We start from the raw sequence: 14,692 nt of genomic DNA, 5'->3' as shown, positions 1-14,692 counted from the left end.
TCGTAAGAGGTCCTGTTTCGTTGTGTTCCGCTGTAGTAAACTAGTGTTTTCTCCATGTCTGAGATCCAGCTTTTCTTTAAAAAATAATAGACCAAAACTATTCATGTGATTTAAAAACTAGGTTTGTGTTTGAGAAAATACCATCTCTGCTTCATGTGTTGCCTTTTTTAATTGGAAAAGGAACATATGCGGTATATCTAATTCTCATTACATTGGATGAAATAGTCTCTCCACAGAGCTGATGTTTGGCATTATGTTGCATTTACTCATTTATTGTGTGTGTGAGTGTTGTGGCCTATGTGTGGAAGTCAGCTTGTAGGGATCAGTTTTCTTCTCCCACCACGTGGGTCCAGCATGGGAGGGTGGAGGGTGGGGGAGGAGGGGTGGGGAGGTGGGGCTGTTACTGGTGTACTACAGAGCTTGGATATTTTCTCCAATATTTATTGGCCATTTGTGTATCTTCTTTTGAAGTGTGTGTGCTTACCGATTTGGCTTTTGGCATCTCTCTGGTCTTCAGGTGGCAGGGGCCAGCAGTGCGGTGAGGGGAGGACATATTCCAACGCCATCATCTCACCTAACCTGGAAACCATTAGAATCATGCGGGCATCTCAAACCTTCTCCGTGGGAGACTGCACGGCCGCTTGCTGTGACCTGCCCAGCTGCGACCTGGCCTGGTGGTTTGAGGGCAGCTGCTACCTGGTGAACTGTGCGCACCAGGAGAACTGTGAGCCCAGGACGACAGGCCCCATCCGCTCTTACCTCACTTTCGTGCGCAGACCTGTCCAGAAGCCCGAGCAGCTGCTGGACTACGGAGACATGATGCTGGGCAGGGGTTCCCCCTCTGGTGCTTGGGGAGACTCCCTTGAGGACCTCAGGAAGGACTTGCCCTTTCTAGGCAAAGATGGGGGACCAGAGGAGGCTGCTGAGTACTCAGATGACTACAAGGAGCTGGAGCAGGGCCTCCTGCAGCCCTCCAACCAACAGGACCCCCGAGGCAGCGCCGAGTACCCCGACTGGAGCCTGCTGCCCGGCAGTGAGGGAGGTTTCAATGTCTCAGCTGCAGAAGACAGCTCAGCTACTTCCACAGAGAAGCTGCAGGACCCCACACCCCAGCCGCTGGACCAGCAGCAGCTGGGGGCCCTGAATGAGTCCACTGGGTTCCCTACCCCCGGGCACTCAGCAGAGAGCAGTGTGTGGCCCACCTCTGTGACCGTATTACCTACAGGAGAGGGGATGGAGAGAGAGACTTTACAGCTCCAAGAACAACCTAACAATGGCTCTGGAAAAGAGGTGGGTGTGCTGGAGACATGCTTGTAGTCAAAAGATTTCCTGTGTCCTGCCTGACCCACAGTCGGGACAAATCTTTCTCACCTGCAGTCCCACAACCACTTATAAAATAATCACTCAGAGGCTTAATATTAATTACAAACTATATGGCCCACGGAAGGCTTCTTGCTAGCTAGCTCTTATAACTTAACCCATTTCTATTAATCTATAAGTTGCCACGTGACTGTGGCATAACCGGTCTGCTGGCATCTTGCTGCTCCTTAGGCAGTGGCTGGCATCTCTGTCTTTCTCTTTCCTGTCTCTCTCCTTGGATTTCCTGCCTGCCTCTAAGCTACCTTGCCATAGGCCAAAGCAGCTTATTTATTAACCAATGGGAACAACATATATTCATAGCATACAGAAAGACATCCCACAGCACATGTTTAGGTGGGCAGGGAAAGTAGCATATGGCTAAGCTCTGCCAGAATCTTCAGGCTAGAGGAACAGGAAGATGGATGTCAGAGCCCAACAGGAAACAGAACAGCGTTCTTTTGCCGAGCTCCCCTTAGCAGGCGGTCTGATAAGAACACAGAGCTGAGGAACCTGAGGAGGTTTCTCCTAAGGGCACTGCCTCAGGTTGCTGCCTGAGGATGAATGTCTTTCACAACCTAACCAGTAACACAATAGCATTCTTTGCCATGCTTCCCTGCATAAGAAGTTTGAAAAGAACACAGAGCTTCCCCTTCCCAGGTCATCTACCTAAGAGCCCTTCTCCCTACAGATCCTCTATGGATAATTAATGTTAACAAAGACTTCATAGAAGGCCCTGGGACCAGCATGTATGGACGGACACACACACACACACACACACACACACACACACACACACACACACACAGAGGCTTTGAAAATTTCCCATAGTAGACAGATGTCAAGTTTTCCCGTACCACAGTCAGCCCTACCAGTTAGTTAGGTGGCTAGAAGGGGTGCCAGAGACATGGTGAAGCTGATGGGTAGGAAGAACCACAGACCTTTCCATGAAAAACCCTGGTGGTAAAAGAACGAGGGTCTCATTTCCAAGTAGTCTCAACTACCTAGGAGGTGGAGGTAGAAGGACCATGAGTGGAGGTCAAGGCCATCCTTAACATGTTCTGAGATCCAACTCAAAAAAGAAAGAAAGAAAAACTAATAGAGTTATGACTCCATGGTAGAACATTTGTCCCCGGGACCCTGGAATGAATCTCCAACCCTTTAAACAGTTTGCAGGGAGGGGGCACGGGAGGGGAAAGAATCACGGAGAGTCTAGAGATGGCAAAAGTAGGGAGAAGGCCCGAGTGTTACTGGAAGAAAATCCTGTGAGGACAGAACGCCAGAGAACCCAGAGATCGCTCGGACTTGAAGAGAATGTAAGAATCCGGGAGCTCAGCACTGATCTGAAGGCAGTCAGAAAGAAGTGAATGGAGGGCACAGGGGAATTTCAGAATTCCTGCTTTTATTTTATTTATCTAATAATTTGCAGCAGGATCTCTGGCTGTAAACTCACAGAGATTTGCCTGCCTCTGCCTCCTGAGCATTGGGATCCCGGGGTTCTCCTGGTTTATGCTGGTTTTAGCTACAACTCAGGGCCTTGACCATGCTAGGTGAGCTCTCTCTCAACTGAGCGACCTCCTTGCCTCCTTTAAGAATTTTAAGCCGGGCGGTGGTGGCGCACGCCTTTAATCCCAGCACTCGGGAGGCAGAGCCAGGTGGATCTCTGTGAGTTCGAGGCCAGCCTGGGCTACCAAGTGAGTTCCAGGAAAAGGCGCAAAGCTACACAGAGAAACCCTGTCTCGAAAAACTAAAAAAAAAAAAAAGAATTTAAAAAAGGAAAATAGTATGTAAGATTCTTGACATACTGGGAAAAAGGCCTTCCAGCTTCTGTGGCATGCTTTGGGGGAGAATGAGTACAGGAGAAGGCCAGAGAGAAACTTGGCTTGAAGCATTTGGTTTGGAGTGTCATTTTCAAAGTCCCAATAATACATGCAAAAGAATGAGTTGTAGCTTTCTTATTTTGCACTTTATATAAAAAAGAACTAAAAATGTGCTAAAGACCTAAACAATAAGAGTTAAAACAATACTAAACCTTTAGTAACTAGGTTTAGATAATTATTTTGTACAGGGCATCAAAATTTGGCAAAAATGATGTTATGCATGCATCTTTAATCTCAGAATTCAGAAGGCAGAGGCAGGAGGATCTCTGTGTGTTCAGACCAGCCTAGTCTACATTGTGAGTTTCAGGACAGCCAGAGCTAATTAGAGAATCTTGTTTCAAAACAAACAACTTAGTAAAAATTTAAAAAAGGATAAATTGATTTCATCAGAATTAAATACTTTTGCATCCCAAATAACAACATAAAGAAAGAGAAGACAACCTATAGAACGGAGTAAAATATTTGCAAATCATTTATCATAACATTATATGCAGAAATGTGAATAAATCTTACAGCTCATTAACAAGAAAACAACCTGATTTAAAAATTGGTAAGGATGAGTGGTGGTACGTGCCTGTAGTCTCAGCACTCAGGATAAATAAAACAAGTAAAAGAAGTTGAATCCAAAACGTAATACTATTAGGATGGCTAGAATAAAATACTAAAAAATAAAACCAGGACTGGGTGGAGTGTAGTCCAAGGTCTATAGGCCTGAGTAGTTCAGCAGCAGCAGCAGCAGCAGCAGCAGCAGCAGCAGCAGCAGCAACAACAAAGCCCAAACTAGGGAAGTGTTAGTTAGAAGAGACGCCGCAGTGTTGGTACATGGCTGGTGGAGTGCACAGCGATGCAGATGCCCGGGGAAACTGGCTTGCTGTTCTGAGCGCTAAAACAGTCATACATAGCATCACCCCAGCATGTGACCCAGCAGTTACATTTCTAGTGTGCACTAAAGAGGAATAAACACATCTCTCCATGCAAAGACTGTAGCAGAGCAGCGTTATTCACGCCACAGCGCCACTGAATAGAGTATCTATAGAAAACCAGTCAAGACCAGACTTGTAGAGGATGAGGGGCATGTCAGCCCTTCCTTCCTCTCACCCTTTCCCTTCCTCCTCGCCTCTTCTTGCTCCTTTCTTCTCTTCCTTCTCCTCTGTTTATCCTCTCCCCCCTCCTCCTCTCCTTCCCCATCCTCATTTTCTCTTTCTTTGAGACAAGGTCTTGCTATATAGCCGAAGTTCACCTCAAAATCAGCAATCCTACTGCCTCAGCCTGTTGAGTGCTCTAATTAGGAGCCTGCACCACGACTGAGCCCTGTCTTCTTGTAATGAAGGCACTGATTCTATTCATGAGGGTTCTCACCCCATGACCTGACCACCTATTCTGCCTCCCCCTCACCTAAAAACCATCCATGGGGGGTAGGATTTCAGTGCATGAATTTGGAGAGGGTGGGCACAAATAACCCATTGCCCATATTTGTGTTGTCCAACCCAAGCGAACTTTTTTCGTAACAATATATACCCTTGTTAACTTACCCTGCAGGTTCTAATGCCTTCCCCTAGTCTGCCCCCAGACAGCCTGGAGTCCAGCCCAGCCATGGTGGAGAAAAGCTCCATTCTTACGGTCACCCCATGGAACACAGAACGCAGCACCCCAACATTTCCCACCACTACAGTTCTCCCTGGGCTGACCCCACCTGAGAGGCCTGTGTCACCGACTACTTCTTCCAGGACAGGTAACTTTTGAAAACGACAGTTAGAAGACATTCACTGCAGAGGCAAACTCTAGCAGTGACAGTGTTTAAAGTTCACTGCTCCCTTCGGCCCCCGTCTTGAGACAGACACTTAGCAGACATCATGCTCTGCAACCAGAGTAAAAGATGAATGGCATTCTGTCTTTTCCCTCTGTGGATCTATAAGGTACGAGGGGAGACTGACAGATGGATAGATGGCTCTGACAAGCTACGGAAAATGCTGTGAGAGGGTGCTGGCAGCAGAGGAGGGTTACTTGATCTACCAGGAGTGCCAGGAAGCCATTCTGGAGGAGGGACTGGCAGGTTAGGGTGAGTCAGGTCATATGGGGTTGACCTGTTCTGTAGGGGGAGTAATACATGTTCTAATAGGAATGAGTGTTGTGTATTTCTGGTTAATGAACTTTTAGCAAGAAAGCAAGGCAGCTGTGATATTTGGGGGTGACTTCGATGGGGAGATAGGGAACTACAGGAAGCCTGTCCTGGTGCTGAGAGCAGGAGAAACATGATGGGCCTGTAGTACCAAAGGCTTCTCTCCCTGGGAAATCACTAGTCTTGAGAGCGTTGCTCTCTGAATCAACACCATGAGTGATCTCTTCCATCATGTGTGGAAGAGAAGACAAGACTCACACAACATTTTGGAAGAACCAGAAGGAGATCAGTTGGCTGGAACTAGTTTTGTGGTTGGAGAGGGCAAGATAGGAGTCTAGGATGGGAAGGATTATTTAGATTAGGTTCACCGAGGTGGGAAGACCGTAACTGTGTGAGCAGCACCTTTCCGTGGGGTAGGGACTGGATGTCATAAAAAGGAAAAAGTGAGCTGAGTACCAGGATTCATCTCCCTCTGCTTCCTGATTGGGGACACAATGAGATTAGCTGCCTCCCACTCCTACTGTCTTGCCCTCCCTGCCTTGATGGACGTAACCCTCATGCTGGGAGCCAAAACAAACACTTCCTTCCTCAAGTCCCTTCTGTTAGAGATTTTGTTACAGCAACAAGAAAATTAAATCAAAACTAATATAAAATAAGGTCTGTTGTCCAGAAAGTGAGTGGGGGTTAATGCTTGCAATGTCAACTGGAATATGAGGGTGGCTGTAGCTACAGCCCGGTTCAAAGATTGAACTGCTTGAGTGTGGAGGTGCAAGTCTGTCACCCCAGCACTTGGGAAATGGAGGCAGGAAGATCAGGAGTTCAAGATCATCCCTGGCTACATAGAGAGTAAGAGACCAGCCTGGGCCATATCCGATTCTGTTTCAAACAATAATAATAACAACAACACTCCTAACGTAAAGGTTCAGTTACCTTTGAGACCTGCCTGGTATCCCAGGTGCCCCCTGAACCAGTGCTGCTCAGTTTTGATTCCCTGATGCTTCTTAACCTTCACTCTTACTGACTTTGACCCTGAACTTGAGTGAGGAGGAGATTGAGGAAGAGAAGTGCCCTGGGTGAGGAAGAGAAGCTGCCCTGATATTGACTCCCTGGGTGCTGATGGGGATATGGGAATATTGGGGTGTCCTTGAGAATGGCAGAGCCTTTCTCAGCTCTTGGTAAGCTTGATTTTGTGGGCTAAGGCCCCAGAAAACTCAATTCAAATAGTTTATTCTGACCCAATTATGAATGACGGTGAAACTAGTGCCCAGTTGAGATAAGCCGCAGTAGGAAGGACTATGACATGCCATGGAGGTTGGACAGTAAATGAGCTTTGTTGCATTAGCAGGTAAGTGCTTTTGATGAGAGTTAATGTCCCTGCTGCTGGAGTTCAATTACCTTTTCATACTGAGCTTGCCTGGATTTCCTATTGGAAAGGCTCCAAGAGCAAAGCCATTAGCGGCCATTTATGAGGGGCTCCCGGATCTGAGCAGCATGGCTAATGATACTGAGTCACTTAGGAGCACTCTTGACCTATTTGTGAGCAAGGACCACTCACCAGGGAGTCAAGAAAAGCTGGTTGCCCCAGAGAAAACAAACTCAATCAGTAGTCCTCCACCTGCTGGTAAACTACCACGCAACACATTGCTCATTCTGAATGATTATTTTCTTCCCAGTGTCAACTCATGCAGGAAGTTTTCAATTTGCACAGTCTAGCTTGCAGCATAATAGAGGGCACCAGCCTGGGGTGGGGTGCCTTAGATAAAATTTTATGAGGAATGATCACACTAAGAGCAGGTATATTATGCAGACATTGTATTACATAATGGCATGCACGGTTTCTAATTAACTTTTAGTAAAGGCGCTTGCAGTGTCTGCTGGAGATAACCTTGTGATAACCTTACCGGACAGTGAAGCAGAACTGAAGGCCTCTGTTGAGCCAGCGCCCCCAGCAGGTAAGAGTTTGACATTTTTGGCTGGTAGAGCTGGGGTGTTCTCTCCCAGGTCTCCACAGACCATAGGCCTGATATATCCTTCCCACAACATTCCAAGTAGGAGATGGCCAACATTTACTGAGATAGCAGAAATGCAGTAGGTGTCTAGGAAGTTCAATATAGTGCATAATCTATGACTGGTCAGATTGGAAGATCACCATATAATATCAGAGAGGTGGGGTTGCCACATGCAAGGCCTTGATCTGTGACATCCCACGGAGGCCAGGGAGATTCTACTGAGGAGAGGGGGTGGCATGCAGTGGGAGGCTTGCTTGCTGATGCTGTAGTATTAGAGACACAGTTGAGTAGTTCTCAGAATATTCCAGATCAGTTGCTCAAAAAATGGCCAGGGGCCAGGGAGGTGCCGTGGACAAGTAACTGCCATACAAGCATGGGAACCCATGTCAGATCCCTAGAACTAATGGAAAGCCGGATGTGGTAGCATGTCTATCATCCCAGCACTCCTGTGGCAAGATAGGAGGCAGAGCGAGGCTAACTAGCCTAGTCTGTACAGTGGTGAATGACAGGTGATCCCATCTCAAACAAGTTGGAAGTAGAGGATCAACACTTGAAGCTGTCTTCTGACCTCTACACACGTGCCATGGTACACGCACACCTACACACACACACACACACACACACACACACACACACACACACACAGACATGGTACACACATATCACACATGTACATACACATACACACATGCACACATAAACACACATAAAATACACACACACATAAATTTAAATATAATGCCAGGTTGACAGTGCTTACCTTCTCTTTACCCAGGCCCCCTCTATTCCTGAGCATTTGAACCATTCCTACAGCCTATCAGTGCACTCTTCCTTAATTAGATCATTCTTAAAGTATTTGGTTCTCACTCAGGTCACACCGGTCAAAGTTTCCTAAACAGAGACAGTCTCGCCTGTCATTTGCCTCTCCGGCCGTTGAGCTGAGCTGAGCTACTCCATTGCTATCTAAAGGCTGCAGACAGCTTTAGTTCAAGATAGAGAGGTTTACGTAACTTTGCGTCTTAAACCAACCCCTATCAAGATCAAATGAGTTGAAATCTATGTACTTTTCATCAAAAGGAGAAAAGACACAGTGGATCAAACAGCTGAAGTGTATGTAGGGTGGGTGTGGGTTTGCACGCCTTTAATCTGAGCACCAGGGAAGCAGAGACACTCAGATCTCTGTGAGTTGGAAAACACCTTGGTCTTGGTCTACATAGTGAATTTCAGGCCAGCTAGAGCTACAGAATGAGAATCTGTCTTATTGATTTTAAAAAAAAAGGAATTATATGGATAATCAGGTGTTGGAAACAGCCTAGAAGGAAGGTTTTCAAATGTTAACAGTGAAATTGAGGAGGTTTAATTTTTAGACTCTATTTTCTATCATTTGTGTACTTTCATGATAAATTTGTCTTTGTGTTTGTTTTTCTTTATTTGCAAAGACACAGAAGCTTTGTGATTCCTTCCTGGGATGAGGATTGGAAGCTTGTATCTAAGGCAATTGGTACTGTTGGTTTAAAGCTCTCTCCTCCTTAGAGTTATCTCAGAATTGATAAGCACTCATGTTTCTGATTTGTTCTCAGACACAACTTACAGCTATAAATGGAGTTTAATGAGCCACCCTGTAGACTTTCAAGGTAAAATCAAACAAGAGAACAAGCCAGCTCTTCACCTCTCTCAAGTAAGTAACAGGTTTCACACCTCAAAATCCGGTTAGCAACATCTTTGCTGTTGAACCCAGAATTCTCTCTTAGGATTAAAAACAAATGAAGAAGCCAGGCATGATGGCATGTGCCTGTGGTCTCAGCTACCTGGGAAACTGAGGCAAGTTTGTTTGATCCCAGAAGTTCAGGCCAGCCTGGGCAACATAATCGAATCTCCTGTCTCAAAAAAAAAATCAGAAAGATCAGCGAGTTATAATTACATAAAGCTCAAGCAGGCAGATGGATGGTTAAATGAGGAAACGTTCAGTAGCTTTTCTGTTTGAATTGCTTGGCATATCATCAGCTCAAGAGAAAGAGCCTTGGAAGCCCATACTGTGTGGTGGATTCAAAGCCTGGGTTCTAATTCCTGCAGTCTTTACAGTGTTAAAGATATCTCAGGTGTCCACCAGGCATGTTCTGTGAGTTTCCAGCAATTCCATTCTAGTTCACAAGTTGCTTAGATTATCAAATCCTGCTCCATGCATAAGAAGACACATACCACTTCCTTGACTCCAAGGAGAACACATTGACTTAATAGCTAGGGGTCTGGTTTCTTATGAGGTGAATGTCTTCCTGCAACACTGTACCAATCCCAGAGCCTTACCAGCTCATATCACTGCCGTGTGACTAAGCTGTTTCTCAAAGCATGATACCCAGACCTCTGCCAGTAAATCTGTGAACTTGTATGTTACAAATGTGTGATTCCAGACTCGGGTGCAGATCAGGGTAGGGTCCTTGCTGAGCACCTGTGAGGCCCTGGGTTCACTTTTATCACTGAGCGACCCCCCAAACCCCAAATACAGCACAGTTCCATACACACTCATCCGAGACCCGCTGTCCTTGGCTGATATAAGGCCTGTGATACCTGTAACTAAGAAAAAGGCCTATGTAGGTGACTTAGTATCCTAGAATGCAGTTCTTACATTTGTAGCAGTCCTAGACACACTGAAATGAGGCTTCCTCTCAAGCCTTTGGGATGCTGTTCTAGAAGGCAGATTCCAATGTCTTCAGATGCTCTCCCATGTGTATGTTTTTACATTGCAGTTATCCGTGGGATTCTATGCCTTCAGAGTAGCTGTTTCTAGTGAGGATGCATTTGGAGAAGCATATGTCAACATCACTGTTATGCCAGGTGAGTCGGTTGGGAGAATGGCCGCTTGGCTGTGCTGGTCTCATGTTCTGCACCTGGATGCCATGGCTGTATAAACTGATGACATGACTGCTCCGTGGTATGGTTAAAGGGAAGGTTTTTATTGTAGATGAGAGAGAGAGAGAGAGACAGACAGACAGACAGACAGAGGCATCTGAAAGGATCCAGAGCAGAGAGAGAGAGAGAAGTAGACTGGACATGGTCAGGGCAATCTGTGAGAGAGGAGGGAATAGCAAGGGACAGAGACTAGAGAAAACAGGGAGAGAGGCAGGAACACACAGAGAGAAAACATAGCAAGAATACCAAGGCTGTAAGGAGACTGAGTAGCTGGGGTGAGGGAAGCCAGCGAGCTGAAGGGAGTTTAGGGTAGGGAGGAGGTGAGAAGGGCTAGATGCTAGCCCGGACTTTGCTACAGGTACTTGTGATACAGAGGGAGCCTGGAAGCCAGCACAGGCTTTGATATGCCGAAAGGTGCCACAGGGTAGCCACATGTCCCTTCTGCCAGAGGTAAGGGAAATGAATCCTTTCGATGGAGGAAAAACTAGCTTCACAAGTTCCTGAGGAATGCTGGCTTTTATCTAACTGCCAGAAATCCTCCTGTGGTCTAGGTTGAGCTCTTTTCTGGATATTTGGACTGCCTTTGGAGTTAGGACCTGACAATGTTTACCACATATTCTTTTATTTTTACCTTAGGGACTGTCTTAGTTAGAGTTCTATTGCCATGAAGAGACATCATGACCAAGGCAACTCTTATAAAGGAACACATTTAATTGGGGACTCACTTACAATTTCAGAGACTTACATCATTATTATTAAGACAGGGAGCATGGCAGCATGTAGGCAGGCATGTGCGAGAGGAGTTGCTGAGAGCCTTACATCCTGATCCACAGGCAGGCAGGCTGGTGGGGGGAGAGTAAGAGAGAGAGAGAGAGAGAGAGAGAGAGATGGGGGAGGGAGAGGGAGAGAGCCTGGGCCTGGTGTGGGCCTTTGAACCCTCAAAGCCACCTCCAGTGACACACCTCCTCCAACAAGGCCACGCCCCCTAATCCTTTTCAACAGTTCCACTCCCTGGTGACTGAGCATTCAAATATGTGAACCTTTGGGAGGCATTCTCATTCCAACCCCCCAGGCACCACTGTAGAGAAACATGCAAGGCTTATGTTTAGTCTTTTTGTTTTCTTTTGCTTTTTATATAACTCTGGCACTTGCTTGACATGCTACTCAAGTATACAAGGTAACTACTCACTGTTCTTGAATGATGACAAGCTGTACCTTGACCCTCCCTGTCCAACACTTACTCTATCCACCTTCTTTCCTCATGATCTATAACTTTCATGTAGGAGCACGGATATTTCAAATGTATTCACCTGTGCCCCTAAAGGATCAGGGGCACACATGTGCCATGGACTATCAAGTCTTCCCCTGGGTCACAATGCAGTGTATTCATGTGGATTAGAGGAGGTGACCTTTGGTCCTGATGGACACACCCTGCTCTGTGTCCTGGCCTCCAGCTTCCACTTATCCATCAGCTCAGCGGAGCCATTGGCTTGCATCAAGTTTGTGGCAACACCACCTTCTAGCCATTTCTCCTGGGAGCCAGCAGCTCTGCCTTTCCCACAGTCTACTTATTACTACAGCTGAAGTTTTGTGATGGTGGTGGGCACCTTTAGTCAAAGACTTAAGATCCAATTCATGGTTTGGTGATGTTGCTAGGTTGGTAGAGTGCTTGCCCAGTACTGAATACACTTGGATTCACCCTGTAATCCTAGCACTTGTGTGGGAGGCCAGCTTCCACTTTTTCCCCAGGGTATTCTTGAAGAAGGAGGAGTGAGAATTATTTAGATAGAAAGATAGAGGGGAGAGAGACAGATAGAAACACAGAGTAGCCTCAGGAGGGCCTGGATCAATATGCACTGGCCCCTCCTGTATCTTGTAAAGGGCCTTTTATAGGAATGCCAAGGGGTGGAGCAAAAGACCTCCCGCTAGCACAGCCAAGTGCAGACCCTTCCAATCACCTAGAAACCATACATGAGGTCAAACAATCCTCTGATGCAGCCCTGCTGGGTAAAGCAAGCTCAGATCTCACTAGGAAACCTTTGAGGGCTCCACACACTTGGGAGGCACAGATGGGGAGCAAGAGTTCAAGGCCATCATCCATAGAGAACTGGAGGCTACCCTGGGACAAATAAGGCCCTGCAATCTAGTCTTCCTTTTCTGTAATCACGGTACACATTCCACGACTCACCTCTTGAGTCTGGGATTGTCTATAGGTAAGTAAATTGACAGACAAACTCAAAATCCACAGGAGGGTTTGAAAGTTTACAGTTTCTACAGTTGAGACTCAGGGGGATGAAGACCTCTACAGGAGGTTCAGAATAAGCTCTCAGAGAGGATTCTTGTTTGTGTGTGACTGGTGTGTGTGAAGCTGGCTTAGTTGCTGTCTGTTTTTTCTGTCCCACAGCAGCAAGAGTCAACCAGCCACCCACGGCAGTTGTTTCTCCTCAGATACAGGAACTCACTGTGCCTTTGACCTCAGCCCTCATCGACGGCAGCCGTGTGTATCCTCCATGTTTGGGTGGTTTCTGTCTGTCTGTACTGTCCGATTGTACTCTGTGTCAGGGCCAAGAAGACTTGTTACACCAAGATAAATCAGTGTCTCTTTCAGCTTCTTGTCTTAGGCTCTTCCAGCTGGGAGTAGCAGCAGCCCTGTAATCCTAGCACTTGGGCGGCAAAGGCAGGAGAATAGGGAGTTCCAGGTCATCTTCTGCTACTCAAGGAGTTCCAGGCCAGCCTGGGATACACGAAACTGTCTAAAGCAAACAAACTACAAACAAACAAACACAGTGTTCTTTAGGGTCAGATATTTGATTTGTAATTCAAATAATTACTAAGGATTCTTTTGTGAATCACATAGCATTTGTAATACTAGCAATTGACTAGAACCTTTAAATATAAGTGAGGTTGGCTTCAGCGAGAGTGGGTAGCATTTTGCTTACTAATTTATTCAGAGTTTATTCTTTAACTAGAGGATGAGGGAAGTCTACCTTTGGGTGTCCATACAAGCGAGAATAGACTGTAAACACGTCTAGTGTTAACTTGGTTTAACAGTGTGATGAGCTCTGCATCTGCTTTCCCGTTCATTCAGTCCCCAAGTTAACCCCATGGCCTGCTGAGAGTGAGAGGCAGTGGCTGGGGCTCCTACTCACAAATGACGCTCTATCAGCCTGCCGGCAGACTGTGGACATCACAGTGATGTGATGCTTGCATCTATTCGCATCATGTCCTCATCCTCCACCCACTACAACATGAACATACAGCACATTTGTTTGCTTGCTTTCTCAGGCAGCTCAGGCTGGCCCCACGCTTGCTGTGTACTTAAGGCTGACCTTGGCCCCCTAATGCTGGGATTGTAGGCGCGTGAGCCTCCATGCCTGGTGGACAAAGAACACTTTAAATGGAAATAATTATATGAGAAAAGGCCAGAATTTTTAAAAATCTTTGATCAGAATAGCTCAGCTACAGAACCATGCAGGATTATTAGTTGGCCATATAAACTTATTTCCTTAAATGAATTTCATGAAAAGCCAGCTTCCTTCTAGGTCTGAAAGTCTATGGTTCTACATGACACACATTGTTGCTCTCTTTTATTATTTATTTGTTTATTTTTGTGATATGAAGATTGAGCCCAGGGCTTTGTGGATGCTAAGCAAACATTCTGTCACTGAGCTATATCCTCCAGCTCTGCTTGTTTTTTTTTTTTGTTTGTTTATGAGACAAGGTCTCACTGTGTAGCTCAGTCTAGCCTCGAACTCATGCAGATAATTTTGACTTAGTTTCCTGAATGCTAGTGACCTACCATGCCAAAACCATCCCCTCCCCACTTCTCACTACTGGGGATCAAACCACCCAGGGCTTCACACACATAGTAGTTAAGCTCTGTACCACTAAACTACAGTCCCAGCCTTCTGTACATACGTGTGTATATATACATATGCTCACACTGTGTGTGTGTTGTGCGCAATATAGCGCACCTGAAGAGTTCGGAGGACAACTTTTGGTAGTCAGTTCTCTTGTTCCGCCTTGTGGGTCCCAGGGACTCAACTCAGGTCGTCAACCATAGTGGCAGGTGCCTTTAACTGCTGAGCCATCTTCTCAGTCCTACCCTGGTTTGCTCTTTTAAGTGGGGAAATTTTCATGCATGAGTCTTTTTCTGGACTTATATCTTAGTCATTAATATGGTAAAGGGGTTTTGTACATTGTAGATAATCAGCTCTCAACATGTTCAAGAACCTGTTATTCAGATATCTGTATGAAGCTGTCAGTAGCATGTCATCAGTCACCCAGATGAGCAGCAGCTGAATGTCAAGGCACTGCACTCTGGGCCACAGTACCTGTCACTCTGCTTTTAAAATAGTCAACAAGTTAGAACAGCCTTGCTCAAACCTATACAAGTCTAGGAAAATGGTGACAATTTAGGG

At 46.1% G+C, this 14,692-nt stretch overlaps 1 protein-coding gene across 5 annotated transcripts in view; it reads left to right on the top strand.

Annotated features, from left to right (window-relative positions):
* Nucleotides 1–14,692, top strand: part of Kiaa0319 (KIAA0319 ortholog) — a 72,499-nt gene that overhangs the window by 19,692 nt on the left and 38,115 nt on the right. For all 5 annotated transcript variants that reach the window (XR_008215758.1, XM_052728326.1, XM_052728328.1 and 2 more), the window contains 6 exons: nucleotides 518–1,290; nucleotides 4,776–4,968; nucleotides 7,209–7,307; nucleotides 8,945–9,042; nucleotides 10,109–10,196; nucleotides 12,676–12,768. Coding sequence is in view for 4 of the 5 variants with exons in the window: in XM_052728326.1 (XP_052584286.1) it covers nucleotides 518–1,290; nucleotides 4,776–4,968; nucleotides 7,209–7,307; nucleotides 8,945–9,042; nucleotides 10,109–10,196; nucleotides 12,676–12,768 (1,344 nt within the window). In the remaining variant the exon portion in view is untranslated. The remainder of the gene's footprint in view (nucleotides 1–517; nucleotides 1,291–4,775; nucleotides 4,969–7,208; nucleotides 7,308–8,944; nucleotides 9,043–10,108; nucleotides 10,197–12,675; nucleotides 12,769–14,692) is intronic.

Source organism: Peromyscus californicus, unplaced genomic scaffold (assembly GCF_007827085.1).
Source record: "Peromyscus californicus insignis strain IS unplaced genomic scaffold, ASM782708v3 Scaffold_8__1_contigs__length_139910024, whole genome shotgun sequence".
Classification (NCBI taxonomy): Eukaryota; Metazoa; Chordata; class Mammalia; order Rodentia; family Cricetidae; genus Peromyscus; species Peromyscus californicus.
Note: the sequence above shows the minus strand (reverse complement) of the source record. Positions and strands in the feature narration are given on the sequence as shown.